The sequence below is a fragment of the Bidens hawaiensis genome, unplaced genomic scaffold, assembly GCF_021521415.1.
Source record: "Bidens hawaiensis isolate Kalapana, Puna unplaced genomic scaffold, B.hawaiensis_p1.1 tig00008542_1, whole genome shotgun sequence".
NCBI lineage: Eukaryota > Viridiplantae > Streptophyta > Magnoliopsida > Asterales > Asteraceae > Bidens > Bidens hawaiensis.
The window spans coordinates 22477-46346 of record NW_027491613.1 but is presented as its reverse complement, the minus strand read 5'-3'; the positions used below and the strand labels follow the sequence as shown (position 1 = coordinate 46346).

Below are 23870 nucleotides of genomic sequence, written 5' to 3'. Positions count from 1 at the left end.
TACTTCATTCCAACACATTTATGCAAGCATCGGCAACTTGTTTGTTTCATCCTCCATTCCATTCAAGGTGTCATATAATGGTGTGTTTAATGTTTCTGGCAAGAAGAGTGTAAGAATACCGCCCACAATTCCACATGCCCCAAACACCATAAACGAAAGACTAGCATCCATTACTACCACGAAAGGTACTAGCATGGCTCCTATTTGTCCCACTTGCCTTGCAGATCCAAGCGCCGCATTTCTGACTACAGTTGGAAATAACTCCATTGCGTATACGTACAACAAATTATAAGTTCCGGCCATTCCAAATATTCCCAAAACTCCACACATTGTTCTCAATACCTTCCAATTCCCTTGGCTTCCCATCAAGCTGCCTATAAGACAAAAGATCCCACTAAACCACTGTGTTCCAACTCCTAATGGCTTCCTTCCAAACCTATCTATTAATATTGCAGTCAAAAGATATGCTGGCATCTCTGCAGCGGAATTGAGTAGCACACTAAGGTAGATATTGGTTTCAAGGTTTGTGGCATTTAAGTTTAGTCCAAAGTACACACACGCACTAGTAAAGTTGATTACCATAAGAAGAATCAAACGTTTTCTTGTTAATGGTGACTTGATCACGTCTAATACTGACCCCGTGATAACTTCATCCATACCAATTTCTACAGTACTCCTTTGATAACAACTCCTGGCTTCCTTTTCAAGGACAAGGTACACATTTTCAGGGAGGTTTTTTCCATTTGATTTAGCAATCTTGTGCATGATTTTCATAGCTTCATCAGTTTTACCATGAACAAGGTACCAACGAGGGGATTCAGAGATGAAAGGGAGCATGAAAACAAGAAAGATAATGGAGGGTATCGAAGAAGCAATGTAAAGAAAACGCCATGATTGAAATATGTATGCAATTCCTGAGAGAAGAGCTATCCCGGTTGAGTAAAAGTAGAAGGTGGACATGCCGGCAATACCTCGCATGCTAGGTCCTATGGGTTCAATGGCGAGGACGAAGGCACATACACCAACCCCACCGCTGCTGAAGCCAGTGAATAAACGGAGGACGACGTAGATCCAATAGCTAGGGGAAATGGATGTTAACAGGCCAAAAATGATGTTCATAAGGCATACAATCATGAGTGATCCTTTTCGTCCCAATCTGGTATCAGATAGGTGACCAAATACTCCACCAGCTACATAATAAGACGAACCATTTAATCTGTAGTCATTTAATAACTTTATTTTTCTGAACTAGATATGAGATATATATTGTTTCAAATAATACAAACTTACCCCGACGTACAATGCATTCACTATTGTTTACTACTTTAACACATATATATTTCAAGTTAATTTAAATTAATAGGTTGACACTTATAAAAGAAGTAGTTGCTTGGAACAATTGTTGTAGGTTTAAGGCGTGTGCATCATTTTATGACTTTAATCAACAATTGTGTGCATCATTTTATGACTTTAATCAACAATTGGATACGACAAAAGATGCTTCTACAAATAACAAGTTTTTGTTTTAATAAGTGAAAATGATGTGTGAAAATTAGTTCAACTGGATTGGAAATCATGTGTGAAAATGATTATGAAATCAGACCAGATGATTCCTGTATGTAAGGATTTAATCATCATATTATTGGCCGCGAGCTTCTGTAACTATGTTACTACTGAGCTTATGTAACTCTGTTGATAACAAACTACACCAATCTATAATTGTTTTGCTACCGATTAATAACAACTTGCTACTAATATTCAGTCACTATAAAACTCATTATGAATGCTACGGATTAGCGAGACCCTCGCCAAGGATGTTGCCCTAGACCTTGCCTGGGCGATGCCCCCTTGAATCTTTAGTTTCAATGGCCTCATAACTTGGATTATAGTAGGCTTGGATAAGTGATTTCTCGTATGGCCACATAGTTTGTATTAATGTATATGTTGGGTTTAATGTGGAGACTTGATTGTTTTGGGTCCGGTTGAAGAGAACTATGGAGCAGGAAATTAGAATATCAAATGGGTTGACCCACATTGTTTTAATTAAGCCCATATTAGTTTTCTTGGTGAACAAGTAGAAAACCCTAATCTTGTATATATATATATATATATATATATATATATTTAGCATTGTACTTGTAATTCCTCATCACGAGTGAGGCAGAAAGCAATAACAAAGTATCCAGGTTGCAGCCCTTGGACGTAGGTCAGCCGGCCAAACCACGTAAAATCTTGTGTGTTCATCTTCGTTTATTTTTTTCTCTTCCAAATTATTTGTGTGTGTGTGTGTTGCAATACCCGAATCCCAAACGAGTGGTATCAAAACCGTGGTTACGGTTACACATGGGAGAAACACCATAGCGAGAGGATAGTTTGGGTCAAATTAGGGTTTAGTGTTTTTGCAACCGGCCATCAACTCAGTGTTCGATTATAAGGTTCTGGTCTCATTATGTGAAGAGGTAGGTCCCAGCAGAGCCCAGTTGGACCCGCAAGACTCACCTTGAACAGGGACGTCTGCGCGGTTGGACCCGCAAGACTCACCTTAAACAGAGACGTCTGCGCAATTGAACTCGCAAGACTCCTGAGGGACGTCTGCGCAAACACCAACCGGATCCGCAGGACCAACCATGCTCAGAGACGCGACGTCCTTAGGCGCAGTACGCAAGCTGTTCCCGCAGGAAAAGCCTCCCAATGGTGACGTACTCCGCCTGTTCCCGCAGCTACGGATACTAGCCATCAGGGAAGGCTACTCGCACAGCAAGGCTACACGCACAAGGCACTAACTCTCAAATAATTCAGTAGTCACCTGAAGAAGGAATGAGCAAGCCGGGAATACTCCCGCAGAAAGCCGGGAATACTCCCGCCCAAATGAGCCAGTCCGTACGCAACTGGAGGATCTTTTGTACTGTACCTGCCAAGGTATGAACAAAAGATCTGACCAAAGCGGCGACAGCTCACTGACAACAGTACGACGAGCAGCACGCTCTAGTACTTAAAGTCACTATCAGCCGCTGCCTACTCACCAACCATCATCGTGGCACGTGCGTAGCCTGCAGTTGGTGGAAAAGGGAACAGTAAACAGCCGGCCATGTCACTATCAGCCGCTGCCTACCCACCAACCACTAGCATGGCACGTGCGTAGCCCACAGTTGGTAGAACAAGAATATTATACAGCCGGCTGTACCTTCTTGGACACCTACCTTCGGCTATAAATACCCTAACACATTGGAACGGTATTATCATCTTATCATCTTCTCTCTAGCTATTTTTCTTAATATACACTTATATTCAAGAGCAATCTAGTCTGATTCTCACGCCGGAGGGTGGTCACAAGGAGGTACCCCCCTTCTCAGTGACGAGCTCACGGTGTCTGTTTTGCAGGTTGTCAGAAGAATAACCATCTTGCCAGACCTAACCCTCGTGGGAAACATCTACTTAACCCCCAGATTATCCGTAATCTGCCCGGGGTCACTTAGTGTTTCTTCATTGGCGCCATCCGTGCATAAAAGCTAGAACTTATTCTTTTTCAGTTTTTTCAAAACTTCTGGAAAGATGGTTAAGGTTACTCCGGTGCCAAGGCCAGCGAGTGACCAAGAAACCCCGGTAACCACAACCCCAGCTAATGGGGGGAACACCGGCGAGTACACAATTTTTACGAACACTACCCCGGTTACCCAAGCCGGGGCAAGTGCAGTAAACAATCCGGGACAAGCCGGTTACACAAATTTTACGAACACTACCCCGGTTACCCAAGCCGGGGCAAGTGCAGTAAACAATCTTTCACTGGGATGCACCGATGCCCAGTTGGAGAGACAACAGACGAGGCTCCCCCGCCAAACACTCAATCAAGTTAAAGCGTGGGCCGAAGCACGTCAGAAGGAATTCCAAGCTGAGTTGGATGAACGCTTGCGTTCACTCCAACAGGCTGACGAATTCGGAAGCACTCAACAGATCAACATAAGCAGTGAGTGGGAGTACTCGGACGATGATCGGGAGGAATCCGACACCGACGCAAACCCTCGCCATAGAGCGAAAGGGAAGCGTAAGGAAACGGACTTCCAACAGAGAAGGAATTTCGGAGAACCTTCAAACCAAGGAACGCGGGGGGAAACCCACGTGACTTCTCCAAAACCTTTAGACCAACTGCTGCAAATGCGGGAACGTCCAAGTTTGCAAGGGACATTGCGGAAGCAATCGCCCCGAGAAGTGCCAAACAGATGTCCAACATCGGCACTTATGATGGTATATCCGACCCAGACGATCACTTGAACAGATTCATAGCAGGGGCAACCGTCAGCAACTGGACGGAACCCACGTGGTGTTATATGTTCCAGATGACGCTGGTTGGAGCAGCCAGAGCGTGGTTTGACCGTCTACCGGTCCACCACATCTACGATTGGGCGGACTTCCAGCAAAAGTTCAGCCAACACTTCAGTCAACAAAGAAAGTATACCGAAGAGCAATGGACGATCCTCAACTGCATCCGAGAGGAAGATGAGTCTCTACTAGACTTCATCACGCGCTTCAATTCAAAGAAGCTAAGTCTGGGCATTATTAGCGAAGATCTTGTTCGCGCTGCTTTCATCCAGGGCGCGAAGGACCCAGAGCTCATCCGCACCTTAACGGGTAAAGACGGCATGCCATCCACATGAGATGCCATCATGACAGCAGCTAAACGCTTCGCGGAAACGGAAAAGCAACTGGGTAGAGATCTTCCCCAGAGCACAAACCTCTACACCCAGAAAACAAGAGAAAACAACGTCCTCACCGCCCGACTAAACAAAAAGAGGAAGCTAGGCATTTGGCAGTCAAGGGTAAACTTTGACACCTCATCTAGCTCTCGCCCTCGGTTAGGCGGAAAGGATAACATGCAGTCGTCGAACCGGAACGTCAGATGGACGCCACTCACCAAAAGCGTCACCGAGATATTCGCCACCGAGAGACTCCCATGGCCAGAGGCTCCAATTATCCGACAGCGTCCAAACGCTGATCAAAGCAAATTCTGTGACTTCCACAGGACAAGAGGCCACACCACCGAGGAATTCTTAGACTTGAAGGACATCGTCGAAACATTTTTCAGAGATGGGAAACTCACGCACCTCGTGGCGTAATGAACGCTGGGCAGGCTAATGCGTGTAGAACCCCAGTTGGGGAAAACACGAATGAAACTGCAGCTTTAATGTTTGAGACTACATACTGCGTAAACAACGAGATTCCGAACCAGGTGAATATCGGCTCGAAAGGCTCGTTGACACTCCCATCCCAAGAACAGGGGAGTTCAATTACACAGGTTGCATGTAGATCAATTCAAAACTTGTAAAGAAAAGGCCTAGAGCCACTTCTAATGGAAATGATTCTCCTTACACATTGACGCTGATGGTCTTACACTGATATGCCGGTATTCACCGCATAAATAAGTGGGGAAGTAAGTCGTTGCGTGTGGACGGCGGCAAAACCCGCATAAGCACAAAAAACGATAAAATTTTCTAACAGATGAGGACAACCTTCACGCAGGTCAGTTATAGGAGTTCGGTCATCCCACTAAATGAAAGTGCCGGTCCTACCCGCACAATCATGATAGAGGAAACTGAACATTAACCTATTGACAACCGCGCGTCGAAAGGTTTAACTTATTCAAAACACTGATATGCCGGTATTCACCGCATAAATAAGTGGGGAAGTCGTTGCGTGTGGACGGCGGCAAAACCCGCATAAACACAAAAAATGGCAAACCTTCACGCATGTCAGTTATAGGTGAAGATTGGTCATCCCATAAATGAAAGTGCCGGTCCTACCCGCACAATCATGATAGAGGAAACTGAACACTAACCTATTGACAACCGCGCGTCGAACGGTTAACTTATTCAAAACACTTGAAAAATTGCTAAGTTAAACTAAAGTATGCACGAGCGAATCATATATTGTTTATGCGGCAAAACAAGTGCCAAATTAACCTATAATATGCATGAGCAAGTCATATAACGTTTATAAAGCAAGTCATCCAGTGAAAGTGGCGGTCCTACCCGCACAAACATTTATATTTCATAAAAAATTCAAGCATTACAAGAATGGCCGGGTATCTACCCCCCTACAGAAATATAAATCTATCCTAACGGTGGGAAGGGATCTCAAGGTTCAAACTTCAGGACCACTCCCTCCAAACCCACTTGTACCCGCACCATCAGTTGGCTGTGGCGGTTCAAGAAAAGTCTTGAGAATGGTTAGCCCATCATCAGCAGCAGCAATTTCGTTCACCTTCTCCACCACCAGATGCGGGAAGGCAGCATAATGGTTCACTGCTTGGTCATAGGCAGCTTCAGTGTCCATGTCATAAAGAGGGAAGTTGGAAGGCGGGATTCCCTTCTCAACAAACCCCAGACCAAGCAAGAAACCAGCCTTTTCCCCATCCTCATGAGAAGCGTTAAGGGCTGCGCTCATGGCATCGTCATAAGATGTGTTCGTGAAGATCCGATGCACAACCTACAAGAAAAAATATATCAAACCTTTTCCAAGTACAAAGAAAAGCGTAAAGACGTTATGAAGCTAACCAGAGCCTCTTGAAGGGCAGCTTGAGCTTGGTTACGGGCGCGTTCGGCTTCATTTTTGTTAAGGTTGGCAAGCAACACTTCCTTAGCAGCAGCCTCTTCAACGCCCTTCAGCTTACGCTCAGTATGGTCAAGCATACCCCTCTGATCCAAAATCTCTTGGAGCTTCTTGGCGTCTTCCATGGCCAAGGCATCATGAGTCTGCTGGAGCTTCTCTAATTTGGATTTAAGTTCTTCAACTTCAGTGCATAGAGGCTCAGCAACAGCTTCAGCCTTGGTGGCCCTCTCAGTTGCGTTCCGTGCAGTTTCCTTAGCCAACCGAAGCTGTTCGTTAACAGCTTGGGCAGCCTTGGAACGAGCCTCGAGACGGGCCTGAACTTCAGCCTCGAGGGCCTTGAAGGCCTTTTCCTTTTCCGCAGCAATTGCGGAAAGTCTCCTGTTCTCCTCCCGGATAGCCCGCGCCTGAGCCACTTCTTGGATACGCGCAGCCTTTAACTTGTCGTTTTCATGACAAAGCAACTCGACGCGCGGCTGCATCCGGGCAAGGAGAATCCGAAGCTCATTTGTCAGCCTACCCTCCTGCTGCATCCGGGCAAGGAGAATCCGAAGCTCATTGGTCAGAAGAATAACCATCTTGCTAGACCTAACCCTCGTGGGAAACATCTACTTAACCCCCAGATTATCCGTAATCTGCCCGGGGTCACTTAGTGTTTCTTCATTATGCTTACATCCAAACAAAATAAAAGGAAAAATTTGGAGTTTCATTGTTCAGTGCCTTTTTCATTTGTAAGCCACTGCCACCATATAAATTATTGTGTTCTTTTCTTTTTGTATTTGTGGAAGAAACGCTACTGCCACCATTGTGATTTGTGTGTTGGATCACAATTTTTTTTTTGTCTCATACGTAAACGTGAAGTCAACAAATAATACCATGGTGGCAATTCTATTTTCAATGAAGAAGAAATCGATCAGGTGTATTCTTTCTCTGTTCGTCTTTTCAGTTTCTTGATTAAGGTTTGTTAATCGATTTTGCATCGGGTTTTAGTTTTGGTTTAGGCTTCGGGTTTGATTATCGGGTTTTGACGTTTGTCGGGCAGTGTAGCCGGGTGGTTTTGTGGTGATCAGGTGGGGTTATTTTGTTTGTCCGAGATTATTTTTTCTATTTTGTTACCGAGATCAAAATTCGGAAATTCTCAGTTTGAGATACTGGCCGAGAGCGGGAAACTTTAGATTAAGAAGTTTGATGGTAAAGACTTTGGTTGGTGGAAAATGCAAATGAAGGATCTGCTAGTTCAGAAGGATTGGACATGGTATTGGGTGAAAGACCGGAGAAGATAAAATCAGATGAGTGGGAGACTTTGAATAAGAAAGCCAAAGAAGTTGTTAGATTGTCGTTATCGAAGGATGTTGTATTCAACATCTTGAAGGAAACCACAACGCGTGGGATAATGAATTCTTTGTATAATATGTATGAAAAGCCTTCGGCAGCTAATAAGGTATTCATAATCCGTGAACTGGAGAACATGAAGATGAAAGAAGGAAGTTCACTTACAGTACACATCAACAAATTAAACTTGATTTTGTCAAGACTTGGGTCAGTTAGTATCAAATTAGAGGATGAGGTTCAGGCTCTACTACTGTTATCGTCCTTGCCTGATAGTTGGTCAGGAACTGTTACAACGATTACTAGTTCTACTAGTGAATTCACTTTTGATGGGATTCAAGATCTTATTTTGAAGACGCTAGGCGAAGAAATTCCGGTGAATCGTCAAATGAGTTAATGTTTGTTGGCAGAGGAAGGAAAAATAATAGAGGTAGTGGGAGCGGGAACATGAAAAGCAGTCAGTCTAGGACTCGGAAGGATGTGGTATGTTGGAACTACAACGAGGCATGACACTTTAAGATTCAATGTTTGAATGATAAGAATGAAAAGAAAGAAGTCAACACTACAGAAGAATACTTAGAGGATGAGGCTTTAGTTATTAGTGTTGAGGATAATGTTGATTTTTGGGTGATGGATTTTGGTGTTTCATTTCATGCTTGTAACATCCGGCCCCTCGCACCACCAATATTGTCCGCTCTACCCACGAATAGCTCACGGATTTGTTTTTGGTTGCCCAGATGGAGACTTCCCAGGAGGCCACCCATCCTAGTACTACTTCCACCTAAGCACGCTTAACCGTGGAGTTTTCATGTGCTCCACAGCTAACTAAGCCCAAAACGCGTTGGTGATTTAAGAGGCAGGACATTTACTTATTAACTAAGGATCTCTCTTGTCCACGGCCAATGTGGGATTTTCCTAAGAGTGGGACGATGTTGCGTTTGCCAAGGGTGTTACAAACAACCCCCCTTTGGACTCATCGTCCTCGATGAGGCGTGTCTCATCATCCCGAACGGCACAAGAGTGTCTCTGATACCACCTGTAACATCCGACCCCTCGCACCACCAATATTGTCCGCTCTACCCACGAAGAGCTCACAGATTTGTTTTTGGTTGCCCAGATGGAGACTTTCCAGGAGGTCACCCATCCTAGTACTACTTCTACCTAAGCACGCTTAACCGTGGAGTTTTCATGTGCTCCACAGCCAACTAAGCCCAAAACGTGTTGGTGATTGAAGATGTAGGACATTTACTTATGAACCAAGGATCTCTCTTGTCCACGGCCGATGTGGGATTTTCCTAAGAGTGGGACGATGTTGTGTTTGCCAAGGTTGTTACAAACAACCCCCCCTTTGGACTCATCATCCTCGATGAGGCGTGTCCCATCATCCCGAACGGCACAAGAGTGTCTCTGATACCACCTGTAACATCCGACTCATCGCACCACCAATATTGTCCGATCTACCCACGAAGAGCTCACGGATTTGTTTTTGGTTGCCCAAATGGAGACTTCCCAGGAGATCACCCATCCGAGTACTACTTCCACCTAAGCACGCTTAAACGTGAAGTTTTCATGTGCTCCACAACCAACTAAGCCCAAAACGCGTTGGTGATTGAAGAGGCAGGACATTTACATATGAACCAAGGATCTCTCTTGTCCACGGCCGATGTGAGATTTTCCTAAGAGTGGGACGATGTTGTGTTTGCCAAGGGTGTTACAATGCTACCCACTGCAGTGAAGCATTGTAGAATTTGAAGAAAGGTGATTTTGGTAAGGTTAGACTGGCGAACAATGATGTTCTTGATGTTACGGGCATGAGGGACATGAATTTAGTTACTTCAGCCGGTTCATGGACCTTGAAGGATGTCATAGTTATTCGAAGCTTAAAGAAAAAGTTCATATCTGTCGGGCAGTTGGATGAACAGGGACATGAGGTTAAATTTGGGACGGGCAGTGGAAAGTTGTGAAGGGAAATCTTGTTATCGCTCGATGAAGAAAGGGGGGTTCGCTGTATACGGTCAGTTTATCGTCTGAGTCTAGTGGGTAGAAGAAGATTTGTTTTGCAGGAAATAAATCCAGAGCCACATGTCAGATTCAGGTTGAACATGCTAGAAGAGGTTCAGAAAAAACAGTCAGGGGTTTTCGTGGTAGTGGGAACATTGGCAGCCAGTTAGTCAAAGCTTTAGCAAGAGTTACCAGACAGTGGGTTAAGAAAATCAGCATTTCAGCGGTTAATATCTCTCTAGAAGATTACTTGCTTAATATGAAAAGTGTTGTTTGTTCTCAAGGTATTCCGGGATTCGGCAGTTCGTGTAAGTGGGAGCCGGTAGAGACAGAGAACGAGTCGGTGGCAGTTGTAGCCATGACTGATGTGTTGAAACTCGGGGGAGCTTCAACGGGCGTTCAGGTTAACGGATGAGAAGGCTGATGCAACCCAGGAAGACGAGAAAGATTACAAGAGGTACAAGCGAACATCGATAGACAGTTTGAAGATTATCAAGCCTCCAAGTGGGAGATTGTTGGGTTTAATGTGGAGGCTCGATTGTTTTGGGTCCGGTTCAAGAGAACTATAGAGCATGAAATTAGAAGATCAAATGGGTTGGCCCACTTTGTTTTAATTAAAGCACATATTAGTATTCTTGGTGAAAAAGTAGAAAACCCTAATCTTGTATCTATGTGTATTTAGCCTTGTACTTGTAATTCATCATCACGAGTGAGTCAGAAAACAATAAAGTATCCTGGTTGCAGCCCGTGGACGTAGGTCAGCCGATTAAACCACATAAAATCTTGTGTGTTCATCTTCGTTTATTTTTTCTCTTGCGATTATTTGTGTTTGTGTGTGTTGCAATACCCGAATCTCTAACAATATATTTTGATTTCGTATATGGTCTTCAAGTAAATCCCGATACCAAAATAGTTTGATGGCATTAAAATCACCGATAGTAATTGGAGATTGACTGGGAAAGTTTGGATGAAGATTATAAAAATTATATCTAACATTTTAATATTGTTTTTCTCACTCAGCTTTTATAGATTTATATTGTGTGTTTTTCAGAGTTTTGTAATAACGCAACATGAGATGAAAAGTATGATAAACATAATTAAAAATTATAAAAATGTATAAATAAGCTTAAAGTTGCATATTTAAATAGTCCTTTTGATGTAAAAATACCAAATTGTATTTGACTGAACTGAAAAAGTTAACTTGAGTTGGCTTAAAGGAACTAATATGTAACAAAACACTTATTGATATAATACATATACTATTAAAACAACATATTCTAGCTCTTTTCTATTGGTTGATTTTATTACTTTCCAAAAATAACGAACATTTTTAAAATTGTAAGTTTATTATGGTATTGGTTTCAATGTTAATCGATTAGGGTACTTGGAGACTTGCAGCTGATTAAATATCACTAGCCCTTATCTAATCAACTTTTATTTTAATTTTTATTTTATTTTATGTGCCAAGTTCTAATTGTATATATTTTATGCTCAAATAAAGTTTTAGCATATATTACCCATTATGAATTTTTCATATAATCTTGAACAAATACTTTTATGGTTCTAGGTATATCACAAGATTAAATTTTGATGTTCATTCATATATTCGTATATGAAACGTCACATGATATATTAGGGCATAGTTGTTTTCCCTACGTTTAATTGTTAAATGGTCCTATATGTTTATTTACTTTTCTGATGGTCAAACATTAAGTCTACGCAAGTTTCTCTCTCTCTCTTTTTTGGTGGACTTGGTTATAAACATAAGTTACGACAGTTTCAGATAAATTAGGGCAATGGACGGAAGGACAGGAGCATATTAATATGTAACTCTTTCTATATCTTATGTATTTGGTCATTCTAATTCAGTTGTCGAGATATGTGGTTTTTTTACTGATTTTCTGTTCGTATATATATTGAAGAGGGAACAGTGATTAGCAACTATGGGCATATCTTTAGTCTCATAACACATCTACAAAAGTTGCTCTTGTATTAATCTAAATGGAAAGGATACCAACCTTCTTATGAAGTTTATACATCGACGCTTGTTATGGAGATCACAAGTTCTTTTATTTATTCGATTGTAGTTACAAATTCTTCATGTCGACTGTCGAGGCGCGTATTATGGAGATCACAAGTTCTTTTATTTATTCGATTGTAGTTACAAATTCTTCATGTCGACTGTCGAGGTTGCCCTCAGGCCAACAAAGTAAGTTATACTTTGCATGCTCTTGTGTTTTTTGTATCTCATTGTTTGGGGTTTAATGATTTTTAATTAGTGTTATATTATTTTGATTTAAGGTCTTGAAACCGCAGGTTAAATTCATTGGTAAAAAAATATTTGGCAACTTACAATAGTCAGTAAACAAGCAGACCCTCACATGAGAACGTCAATATTTATCCAAGTTATAATGATTGTTACTGGTTACAACTTACAATATTTATTTGTTATCAACTGTATGATTTGCTCATGATCATAGGGTGGTGTTTAACATATTTGATGTGAGAATTTGAAATGTTATGAAAGATTTCAAGGGAAGCGCAAATGAATTTGCATTTGGAGGACAAGCGGTTTTGCTTGGGGGTGGGGGGGGGGGGGGTATATTCAGGTAATAAATTTGTGAGGTTCATTTAACTCTCATGTGCTTCTTTCATTTGTAATTAAGTGAGGATGAGGGTCACAGTTAACATCACACAGAAGATTTGAAAGGCCATTTGTACGTCACAAGTTGCCAAATTGTAGTCGGGGAAAGTCTATATCTCACCATTTATCTAGATGGACCACCAAAGGTATATCTAACTTAATGCACTATTGTTTATTAATTTACTTCTTAATAAGTATCTTGAAAATAATAACTATATGTTTCAAAACCTATTTAATTTCTGAATGTTGATTGAAGATGAAACAGAGACATATGTGTGAATTAAATGATCAGTGAATGGTTATTTACATGGTGAACTTTACTCTATTAGATTGTAAACAAGTTGCTCAATCAAATGTTTCAAAATTCAATTGGTTGTAAATTTGATTATAAAATAGTCAAAAATGCAGTGTTTTAATAGTTGTAAACGAGTCAGCTTTTAATTTTGTTTTTAGTTTATGCAGATTATAAGTTCAAGATTTGAATATGCATTACTGGTTCGATGTTAACTTTGCTGCTGAATTTCGCTTCGAGTATCTATTTCGAACACTCATTTCTGGTTGAGTATTGAAATTCAAAGACGCATTCGATTGGTTCTAATTTTGAATACTAATTGTCAAAAATGCTAATTGCTGTTTGAAATCATGTGTTTATTGGATGATTTATATTTTTCCACACATGACGTCGATCTACGGGTCAATAACCTATTATTAAAGATAAAGAAAGAAACACGCTATTATGCATAAAGATTAATGACGTTTATCCACACACCTATCTAGTACTGTCCATCACATGATGCCATGCGTGATGGGTATTTTTTTTGTCTTGACAAACATAAATTTTAGTCTGCATCATTCATTTAATCTTTGATGGATATATACAGGGACATAATGTTGTAGATAAATTAAGAAGTTAAATTGTCTGGAGGGAAAAGAACAAATTAGAGTTGGGCTATGATGATAACGTTGCCTTAATTAAAGAAAAGAAATCATTTATAAAAAAATAAATAAATAAAAGAAAACAAAACAAAAGAAGAGTCAAGTTGCAAAGATTTTTGGTGTACAAAGTATATTCTTTCTTTTGGTTGCTTTTGATGGGGTAAGTCATAAGTGTCATCCGAACCAATATTGGTTCGGAAGATAAAAACGTAAAGCCAAAGAAATGACTGACAAATACATCACATAGGATGGAAGAATAGCCATCCGAATTAAAGATGGTGGTCGGGACTTATGAGGAATTGATCATGCATATAAGAACATTTACAATCATAGCGAGTGAGATACGTACTATAGTGTGTACCATTCATGACATAGTACTAATACATTGGTGCATTACTAGAAGGACCATAGTTTAACCATATAACTACGATAATCACATTAAATGGCATTTTGGAGCAATGACCATATATGTTGCCAACAAAGTTAGCATTGAGTTCTAATATCACATCAAAGGTTGATAAATGTAAAATGAGACAAAAAGTTTGGGGGAAATTTATGATTTGATTTCGTCAACTTGAAATAGACTTACAAAGCTATTTATATATAAAGATTAATGACGTGGCTTGAAAAATTATGAATAACAACGCACTCTTCTTAATTAAGGAAACATACTATCTTACTAATCTATTAAATTAATACAATTTTGCCACATGTCTTTCTACTAGGGTGTCCACCTAGGCCTTCATGTCATCTCATTTCCATTCTAAGACTCTCTAATATGATGCCATGTGACATCTCACATACTATTTAAACCTTATAATTTTCCATCATCATTTTAATCATTTTAATCTCTCTCTCTCTCTCTCTCTCTCTCTCTCTCTCTCTCTCCGGTAATTTCCACCATCGAGATTAATCGTTTTCCGGTAATGGCCAACAATGTTATTTGATTTTCCGGCAAGGTAATATCTTTTCCGGTAAGGTTTTCCGATATGGTTTATTTATTTTAATTGTTATATGATTTTGTAATAATCTCTTTAGGTTGTATATCAAAATCTAAGATTGAATTGATATTTTGAAGTTATTACGGTTTTCCGGTAAGATTTTTGTTTTCCGTTTTTGTTTGTATTTAATCTCTCTCTCTATCTCTCTTTCTCTCTCTCTAACTCCACCATCCACCATCTTCTATATTCCGGCAATGTAGATCGAGATTAATCGTTTTTCGGTAAGGTTATATATTATACTTTAATGCCCAACAATGTTATATGATTTTCCGGCTAGGTTATATCTTTTTCCGGCAACATCATATTTAATTGCTAGAATCTGAATAACATACACATATGTAAGAATATTTTACATATATATGTAAGTTTAAATTTTACACAAGGAATTGAATAAGATTTTGTCTTTCTAAAAGATGAAGTTCAAGTCGATGGTCATAAAAAAATATATAATTTAAAAGTAGAGCAGAGTACGTATTAGTAGATTTTACTTAACTATCGATATATTTGATAGCATCCGATTCATCAAAGCATAAATATATTAGAGAGAATGAGTAAATCTTTGGGATTGTATTTTCAAATAGCAAAGGTTTGAAAATGTGTACTTTGTGTATTATGCTCTTCACACTCTAATTATAAATCAAATTCCGTTAATATATTTACAATATTATCAATGAGTAATTTAAACCACCCATTAATTATAATCATTGGCTTGGTTCAATAGATTAAAAAAAATCATTTACTTGGATAGATTAACGTTAGTTTTTCATGGTGTAATTATGCTGCCATATTTAAGTTAAATTTGAAATTTGTAAATGGTAAGTCAATATTCTAAAACGTCTAAACTTATCATCATTACAATTTATTATTTTTTAAAACGATTTGATTTAAAAAGTTTGAATTTCCAGATTTAAATTAAAGTTGATTTTTTAATTTAATTGCTGGTCAAACGTTTAAGTTGGTAAGTTAAACGATTTGATTTAAAAATTTTAAATTTTCAAACGATTTGATTTAAAAAATTTAAATTTCCAAATTTAAATTAAAGTTGATTTTTTTATTTAATTGTTGGTCAAACGTTTAAGTTGGTAAGTTAAACGATTTGCTTTAAAAAGTTTAAATTTCCAAACGATTTGATTTAAAAAGTTTAAATTTCTAAATTTAAATTAAAGTTGATTTTTTTATTTAATTGCTGGTCAAACGTTTAAGATGGTAAGTTAAACGATTTGATTAAAAAGTTTAAATTTCCAAATTTAATTTAAAGTTGATTTTTTTATTTAATTGTTGGTCAAACGATTAAGTTGGTAAGTTAAACGATTTGATTTAAAAATTTTAAATTTCCAAACGATTTGATTAAAAAGTTTACATTTCCAAATTTAAATTAAAGTTGATTTTTTTATTTAATTGCTGGTCAAACGTTTAAGTTGGTAAGTTAAACGATTTGCTTTAAAAAGTTTAAATTCTAAACGATTTGATTTAAAAAGTTTAAATTTCCAAATTTAAATTAAAGTTGATTTTTTTATTTAATTGCTGGTCAAACGTTTAAGTTGGTAAGTTAAACGATTTGATTAAAAAGTTTAAATTTCCAAACTTAAAATAAAGTTGATTTTTTTATTTAAATGCTGGTCAAACATTAAAGTTCAATTTAACTTTAAGTTGAACTTTTTAAATAGCTGATTAAACACACATTCATAATGTCTAAAATTACCATAACTAAAATTTATTATTTCTAAAACGATGTAATTTAAAATTTATAAATTTCCAAATTTAAATTAAAGTTGAATTTTATGAATTACTGGGTAAATATTTCATAACATGTAACATTATCACAATTAAAATTTATTATTTGTAAAACGAATATTAATATTTAATTTTCTCATTTCAGGTTATGTTCCCAACTTGATATAGCTAATTTCATGGGTTGAAGATTTGTTGATAAGATATCTTATTTTTTGTTTAATATTGATGTATATTTTTGTTATTATTCATGTATTTATGTATTTTTTCACAATTAATGTAATTTATTTGATTTTTATATAATAATCATATATAGTTGTTGGTTTTGTCCATTTAATATATTTTAATAACAACCGATGTATTAAATAAAATATATATTTTTGTATCTTATATTTATCTATTTATTAATGATAATCTTTATAATTTATAATAATTATTATAATTTTAGTAATTTTGTTATTATAAATTTATTACTTTTCTAATTAGTTGTTACATCTTATTTTGACATAAATAATTACATTTACTCCTTACCATTTTTATATTTTAATATATTTGACTTAAAACATTATTATTTTATTATATTGTAAGATACATTATATTTTCCAAAATTTACACATTTCCATCTTTTTTGTTTGACCAATGTATATGAGGCATAAATGTCACAATTAATGCTAATGGGTGTCATCATTTGGTTATAGAAACTGTAACAATTAATGCACTATAAAAATTCGAAATATTATTTGAATTTGAATTCTAAAAAAAATATATTACAGTTGGTTATGGAAAATTTTTGTTTTCATTGTCAATATTTATTGTTTATTAGTTTCCAATCTCCACAATTTTCCTATCTTATATGTTTGATCAATTTATAATTAGACATAAATATCACAATTAATGATAATGGGTTTTTAACAAAATTGAATGCATATTTCTTTGACTGTAATAAAATAATATTAATTGTGGATCGACTAAAAAAGTAATAATTTCAAGATTACATTATGCCATGATTTTTGTAACATTTTTTGTATTTAGGATCTTTGACTATAACAAATTTCATTTAACAATTTTGGTAAACTGATTTATAACTTAAATAACAATTTATTATATTCTAATTTAATCAAATCATATAATAAAGTTTAAAGTCATTATTTATAATTATTACTTTTTATGCCATGATTTAGGATTATTTAAAGTCATTATTTATAATAATTTAAAGTCATTATTTAGGATTATGCCATGATTTTTGTAATATTTTTTGTATTTAGGATCTTTGACTATAACAAATTTCATATAACAATTTTGGTAAACAGATTTATAACTTAAATTACAATTTATTATATTCTAATTTAATTAAATCATATAATAAAGTTTAAAGTCATTATTTATAATTATTACTTTTTATGTGTATTCAAATTGATAATTCGAATTTCAAATAAATAAGTTGAGTATAATTTATTTATTTATTTTTGGAATTGACTATAATGTGGGTCGGTGTTTTCTAAAATTTTTAAAGTTAATAACTTTCTTTAATATTGTTGACCGACCATTTAATATATTCTAATTTAATTCATTTTCCTAATATATACTCAACATAAAATGTCAATATCTTAAATACGTGTTTATTACATTTTCTGTTGTACGGGATATTCATATACGTTCGTTAGTAATGTCTTTAATAATATTCTCATTTAAATATAACAATTAATTTCCACGTTTTTAATATATATTTTTTATTAAAATACATGTATATATGGTATATATATTTTTGTATCATATTTTTTCACTATGTTATTTTGTTTTAATAAAAACAACTTTATTAATGTTCAAATGTTACTCATTATTAAATATATTTAATATTGATGCTAATGTTTTATTATATTTTCAAGTGGTGAAGCAAAATGAGTTTGTTTTGGTAGAATGTTTAAAGAAGTTGATGATGGTTTAATATGAAAGTACATGTTTATGTCTTTTGTTGATGTTTTTTGGTTGTTCGATGTACCTTAACTTATTGTAACTTTTAACTTTTAAGATCTAGACAATGTAAATGGTTAACGTTTTGGTCCGAAAGTTTGAAGAAGTATTATGTTGCTTGAATTTATTATGTTTGTTATGTTTAAATTAACTTCCTGTAATTTGAAAGTTTTAATATTAAGACAATTTAAATCTATTACTTTTTGGTTGGTATGGTGATTTGTTTAGTGATAATGTAAATCTATTAAGTTTTAATAGTTTAATAAACATTATGTTTGTTTAAATTGATGTTTAAGTTGATTATATTTAGTGACAACTTATTCCACCTGCGTATCACGTGGGCATATACCCTAGTTTAATGACTATATCCTTAGTAACTTATAAATGATTATTACCAATTGATTTGTTTTCCACTAAAATGTTAATCATAAATTACAAAAATTTGAATTAAAAAGTCAACTGAAATATTAAAATTTAACTAAATTCCTAAAATTGAGACAATATAAAATTAAACAATAACCATTAAATTTTGACATGATATATCAATTAAAGGGATTTCAAGCATTTGTTATACCGAATATTTTTATTGAAACTAACGTTTCACATTAATCTTTTAATATTTACTATATTTACTTTTTTATTATTCTCCTCATAAATATTATTTTCCATTCATGACTACTAATTATTTTTTTCTTTAATTTTTGTTAAAATTACTTTTACATCATTTCTAATTTTCCACAATTTTTCTGTTCATCTATACGTAAAGATAATTAAGTTATTTTCCGTTTAAGAGAACCATTAGTGAAGCAACTCCCGATTAAATAACCTGGGAGATGTAGAGTGGGTTAGGAATATCCACTTGAACCCAACGTAAAGTAGATTTGCCATCTTTTTTAACACCCACGTGAACACTTTGTAAATCGGTTTTGTTACCTTAATCCCTTAAACTCTTTGTTTACTGCATGCTTAACTTCTTGTGTTCTTAAGAGTTTACCAACAAATTTCATATTCTCACAAAAAAATATTCAAGTTTCATACTGATTTTGCATGATCAAATATATCTATTTTCCCAAATCTTTGATTAGTAACTTTATTTTCTCCCGTTTATTAATAATTAATCTCTCTTTGAATTTGAAAGAAAACTAATTCTAAACTGAATCCTATTGGCTCATGCGTCATTATTGATATTTACTCGCTGGCAAATGAAAAGACCTGATCTTGCTCATGATTTAAACCATACCCGTTGACATTTTCATTAAGAGAGAATTAGAAAAATTTTAATTAGCAGTCATGAAGGAATGAATGAAGAGATGATTTAAGAAAACTATAATATATGATAAATATTTATAAAAGTTTAATTTAATTAATATGAAATGGTAGTTTCAATAATAATATTTGAAATATTAAATACATGTACCAAGAGGGCATATATTAGAAAATCCTAATTATAAATAATAAGTGCATATGAGCTACGAAATTTTCTTATAAAAGTTTAAACCATGTTGCAAATTCTTTTCTATACGTACAATACTAACTATTTCATGCAATCACGATATAAGAACATAACTTAAAAGATATTGGGGGGATGTTACCTATCATGCTACCACAAAAGAACAAAGCTTGAACCAGCCCAACCTTGTATTTTTGTCCACACACTAGGCCCCACTCAGCCACTGTTGACCACCCTTCGCTACCGTCCCATCGCCATGAACCTGGCTCAAGCTCACAAACGCTCTTGACCGAATCCCATACACATCCAGAATTAGGTTCGCAAGCCCAACTGGGTTCACGGTCAGCAAAAATCATAACCATTGTGTGTAAGGCATCAAGTGCCCATGCCATACACGTGAGAACGAAATGCCTAAATTGCCAAAACCCAAACTCACCGCAATATTTGGTTAGCATCTGGTCAACAGAGAGTGTCTCGAGTGGTGGTTGCCCATGAATCGTAGTGGTGTGTGTTCCCACGAGAGGGAGGAGAGGTGACCGGAGATCATCCAACTCCTTTTTATGGGATGACATTAAGGTGTCAAAGTGGTACAAAATACTAAATGTTATTCTAGTTATAAAGGAGAAAGGATACGCAAGTGGACTATTTATAAAACAAAAAATATCGAAAATAAGCTTAAGATTAAGGATTGTAAATGTCTATTCACAATAATTATAATGGATAAAATACTAATTCAAATTGAATTGGAATACAAATGATGTTACTACACGAATATGATTATATAATTTTAGCACTTTCATTTAGTAAATAAGAGAAAAGATGGAATACGCAAATGCTTAATTATCGTACAAAATTGTACGCGACATCTGGGAGCATCGATCTACACCTTCGATTCAGTTGCAAGCGGTTGAGAAGATCCCATTTATTTTAAGCGAGAGGGGTACGATTGTCTTTTTGATTTGTAATCTAATTTTGGTATTTTGCGTATAAACGGTTACGATCCAGATTTTCGCTTAATCAAAATCAATTTCTTATTTACAAAACAATTTTTCTACCGAAAACTATCAATTGAGCTCTCTTGAGTACACGAACCAGTTGTTCAATTGATTTTCTGATTTAGGGTTTTGAAATCGAAGACGATCGTGAATGTAAGTTTTTGCTCTGTTTGAACTAATCAACACTAGATGTATACTATGCTTATAATCGTGGCAGTAACCTGTATGTTAGTTTCTATGAGAATCATATGATAATTGATTAGTTTAGTTTGCGAGCGTGTTACGAGCGTGTTCATATTAGGAGTGTTTTAACATGGTTGATTTTGGGTGTTTATACTACGAGTGTATCATGAGCGTGTTAATATGACTGATTATAATGTTATAGAATATGAGCGTGTTATGAGTGTGTTAATATTAGGATTGTTAAAATGGTTGATTTTATAATATGAGCGTGCTTTGAGCGTGTAGTTTATGTATTTTTATAATATGAGCATGTTTGGATTACTTTTTGAGTTTTTTTTGGTGTTAACACGTTTGATTTGATGTTTGTGTAGATGATTCAAGTGTTTTGGTTGAAGGTCAAGGGGTTGATATCATTCCTGAAGTTTCTTTTTCTTAAAAACCTGTTAAAGGAATGATGTTTTCGTCAATTGATCAAGCATTTGATTTTTATAGTGAATATGCTAAAAAAAAAGCTGGATTTGGGGTTCGCAAAGGTGGATCTTACCTGCATGATGGTGTACTAAAGACCAAGTAATTTACATGTTGTAAAGAAGGTCTATCAAAAATCATCCTCTAATGGAAGTCCATTATTATACAAGTATCTCTCCATCTTTGCTAGAGTTGTTGTTAGGTAGTTGACTGCAGGTGTTGTGACCGGAGCCCCAAATGGACCATATCTCTTCTGGTACTCATGTGTGTAAAGCATGACCAGAAAGGTGATTGGACCGTTGTATTGCTGATTGACATCATTCCATTCTTCCTTTTGTCATCTTCAGGTTTTCAATTACATAGCTGCACCAGTCCATATTTGGAATATCCGAGAGTTTATCGATTGCGGTGATGAATCGTTGGTTGATTGTTGATTTTGTTATGAAACCTATACATGTGTTGAACAACACTAGGAAATTAATCTTAAACAACTCACCAACTCCTTGATCTTCCGACAATTTCTCTCTCACATGCTTTATACTTATTCTTGTAGTCGAGAATTAATTCTTGAACAAATATGTAGTTTCATCGTCCTCCAATCTTGGTCTACTCCTGTCTAAAACTGGAATTTTACCTATTGGTATCCCCAACACTTCATGAACTTTGGCTGTGGTTATCTTAATAGCACGGCTGCCGATGTTCAATTCATTAAACTGGTGATCATAGTTCATCAACAACCAATGCCCTAACATTGATGGAGTTTGGTTTACTTGTAATCTTAATATTGACCCAAATCCCATTTTTTCCAAACAAACCTTTTGGTCAGAGTTCATAGCACTAATTGCATCCATAATGTTAAATAGTGCACATCTGACTCGTAACTTTCTGTCTATAAATGCAACAAATTCCTTTGTATCCTTTCAGCTGGCTTCTTTTCTTTAACGACCTTCTTCCTTGGTTTTTGAAAGTCCGAGTCAGAACTACTTTCTTCTATCTCTTTCCTCTTCTTTGATAAAAACTTGTTAATTGGAACTTCAAAGTCCGAAATAGAGTTTGCTTCAACTTGTTTTGTTTTAACCTTTCGCTTAACTGAATCACACATAAAACTTAGATTAATTGCATAGTTTCATATGTTAATTGGACAGAACCAGTTGTTCAATCATCACAAACACGCTTATCAAACACACAAGAGTAGATTCAGGTCAATTGGACAGATTCATATGTTGCAATCATCACTAAACCCTAAACGCTTATAAAACGCACAATACTAGATTCAGATCAATTGGAATGATTCATATGTTGCAATCATCCCTAAACCCTAAACGCATGTCAAACGCACAAGACTAGATTCAGGTCAATTGGACAGATTCATATGTTGCAATCATCACTAAACCCTAAACGCATGTCAAACCCTTATCAAATGCTTATCTAACGCACAAGACTAGGTTCAGGACATTTGGACAGATTCATATGTTGCAATCATTCAAAAGCTTATCAAACACTTCAAATCACAGATTAATTAACAACGTAATAACCAATAATCACAAACAAATCATCCCAAAACACTTATTAAACACCAAATCATACTAACAAGTAAAACCTAAAATGATTACGGTTACACATTTTTGTCAAACGCTCACGAAAACAACGGTTAAAATCTCTCTAAAACCTAAAACGATTACAACAATAATAAACAAACACCTGATTTATTAGTAATATGAGGTTTATCTTGTTTTTGCTTTGTTCTTCGTTCCTTCCTCGAAGCAGATGAGTTAGGGTTCTTCTTTTTATCCATCTTCGTTATGATTGAATGTAGTATAGTTCTGTTGATTTACAGTAGTTTTACGCTTGATTATTGCGAGTGATTTTAGGGAGAGTAGTTTTCTGCGTACGCTTCGTCGCCGGGATCAGTTGATTAGAGGTTGATTATTGCGAGTGATTTTAGGGAGAGTAATGGAGATTGAAGAATAGAGGCGCGTAGTTTTAATTTTTTATCGGACGTTTGACGTTGTCGCGTACGGTTTGTACGATAAGAGATTAATGTACAGTAACCGCCCTCTAGTAAATAATATTTAAGTATTTGAAAATTGTGTTTTAATATTCACGTTGTAAATAGTTAATTACCAAGATCATATTATGGGTTATAAAATAACAAAATAAACCAAACTTATAAATTGAAAAGATTTGGGTTATTAAATAGGAAAATAAACCGAAATTATAAATTTAAAAGCCTATTTCTAAAAGCCTCAACGATTTCCTAACTAGATATGGGTCCTTTTTATTATTTATTTTATCACATTCGGTTATTTTTTATTGAATGGGCCTGAGAACAATTGGATGACAAAAATATTTGTTAAAGACTAGGATTCCTTATTTCAATTCTACTAGGTATGTATGAGAAGTTCCTTGATTTGGATTATTAAGGGATCCTTGAAAGTTGAATCATTACCTTGGAATATGGATAAATGGAAGTAAACGGATTGACATTAGCATGATCTAACCCATTCTCAGAAATTAATCCTAAACCAACGCATTGTTGGTTTTCACTAGTATAATAACTA

At 35.8% G+C, this 23870-nt stretch overlaps 1 protein-coding gene across 1 annotated transcript; it reads right to left on the bottom strand.

Annotated features, from left to right (window-relative positions):
• LOC143529442 (organic cation/carnitine transporter 4-like) lies at positions 1–20409 on the bottom strand. Its single transcript, XM_077025232.1, has 2 exons — positions 19806–20409; positions 1–1190 (listed from the first exon to the last, which is right to left on the bottom strand). Exons 1-2 carry the CDS (start codon positions 20233–20235, stop codon positions 19–21), a joined length of 1602 nt encoding a protein of 533 aa, XP_076881347.1. The 5' UTR covers positions 20236–20409; the 3' UTR covers positions 1–18.
• Between the last annotated feature and the right edge of the window lie 3461 nt (positions 20410–23870).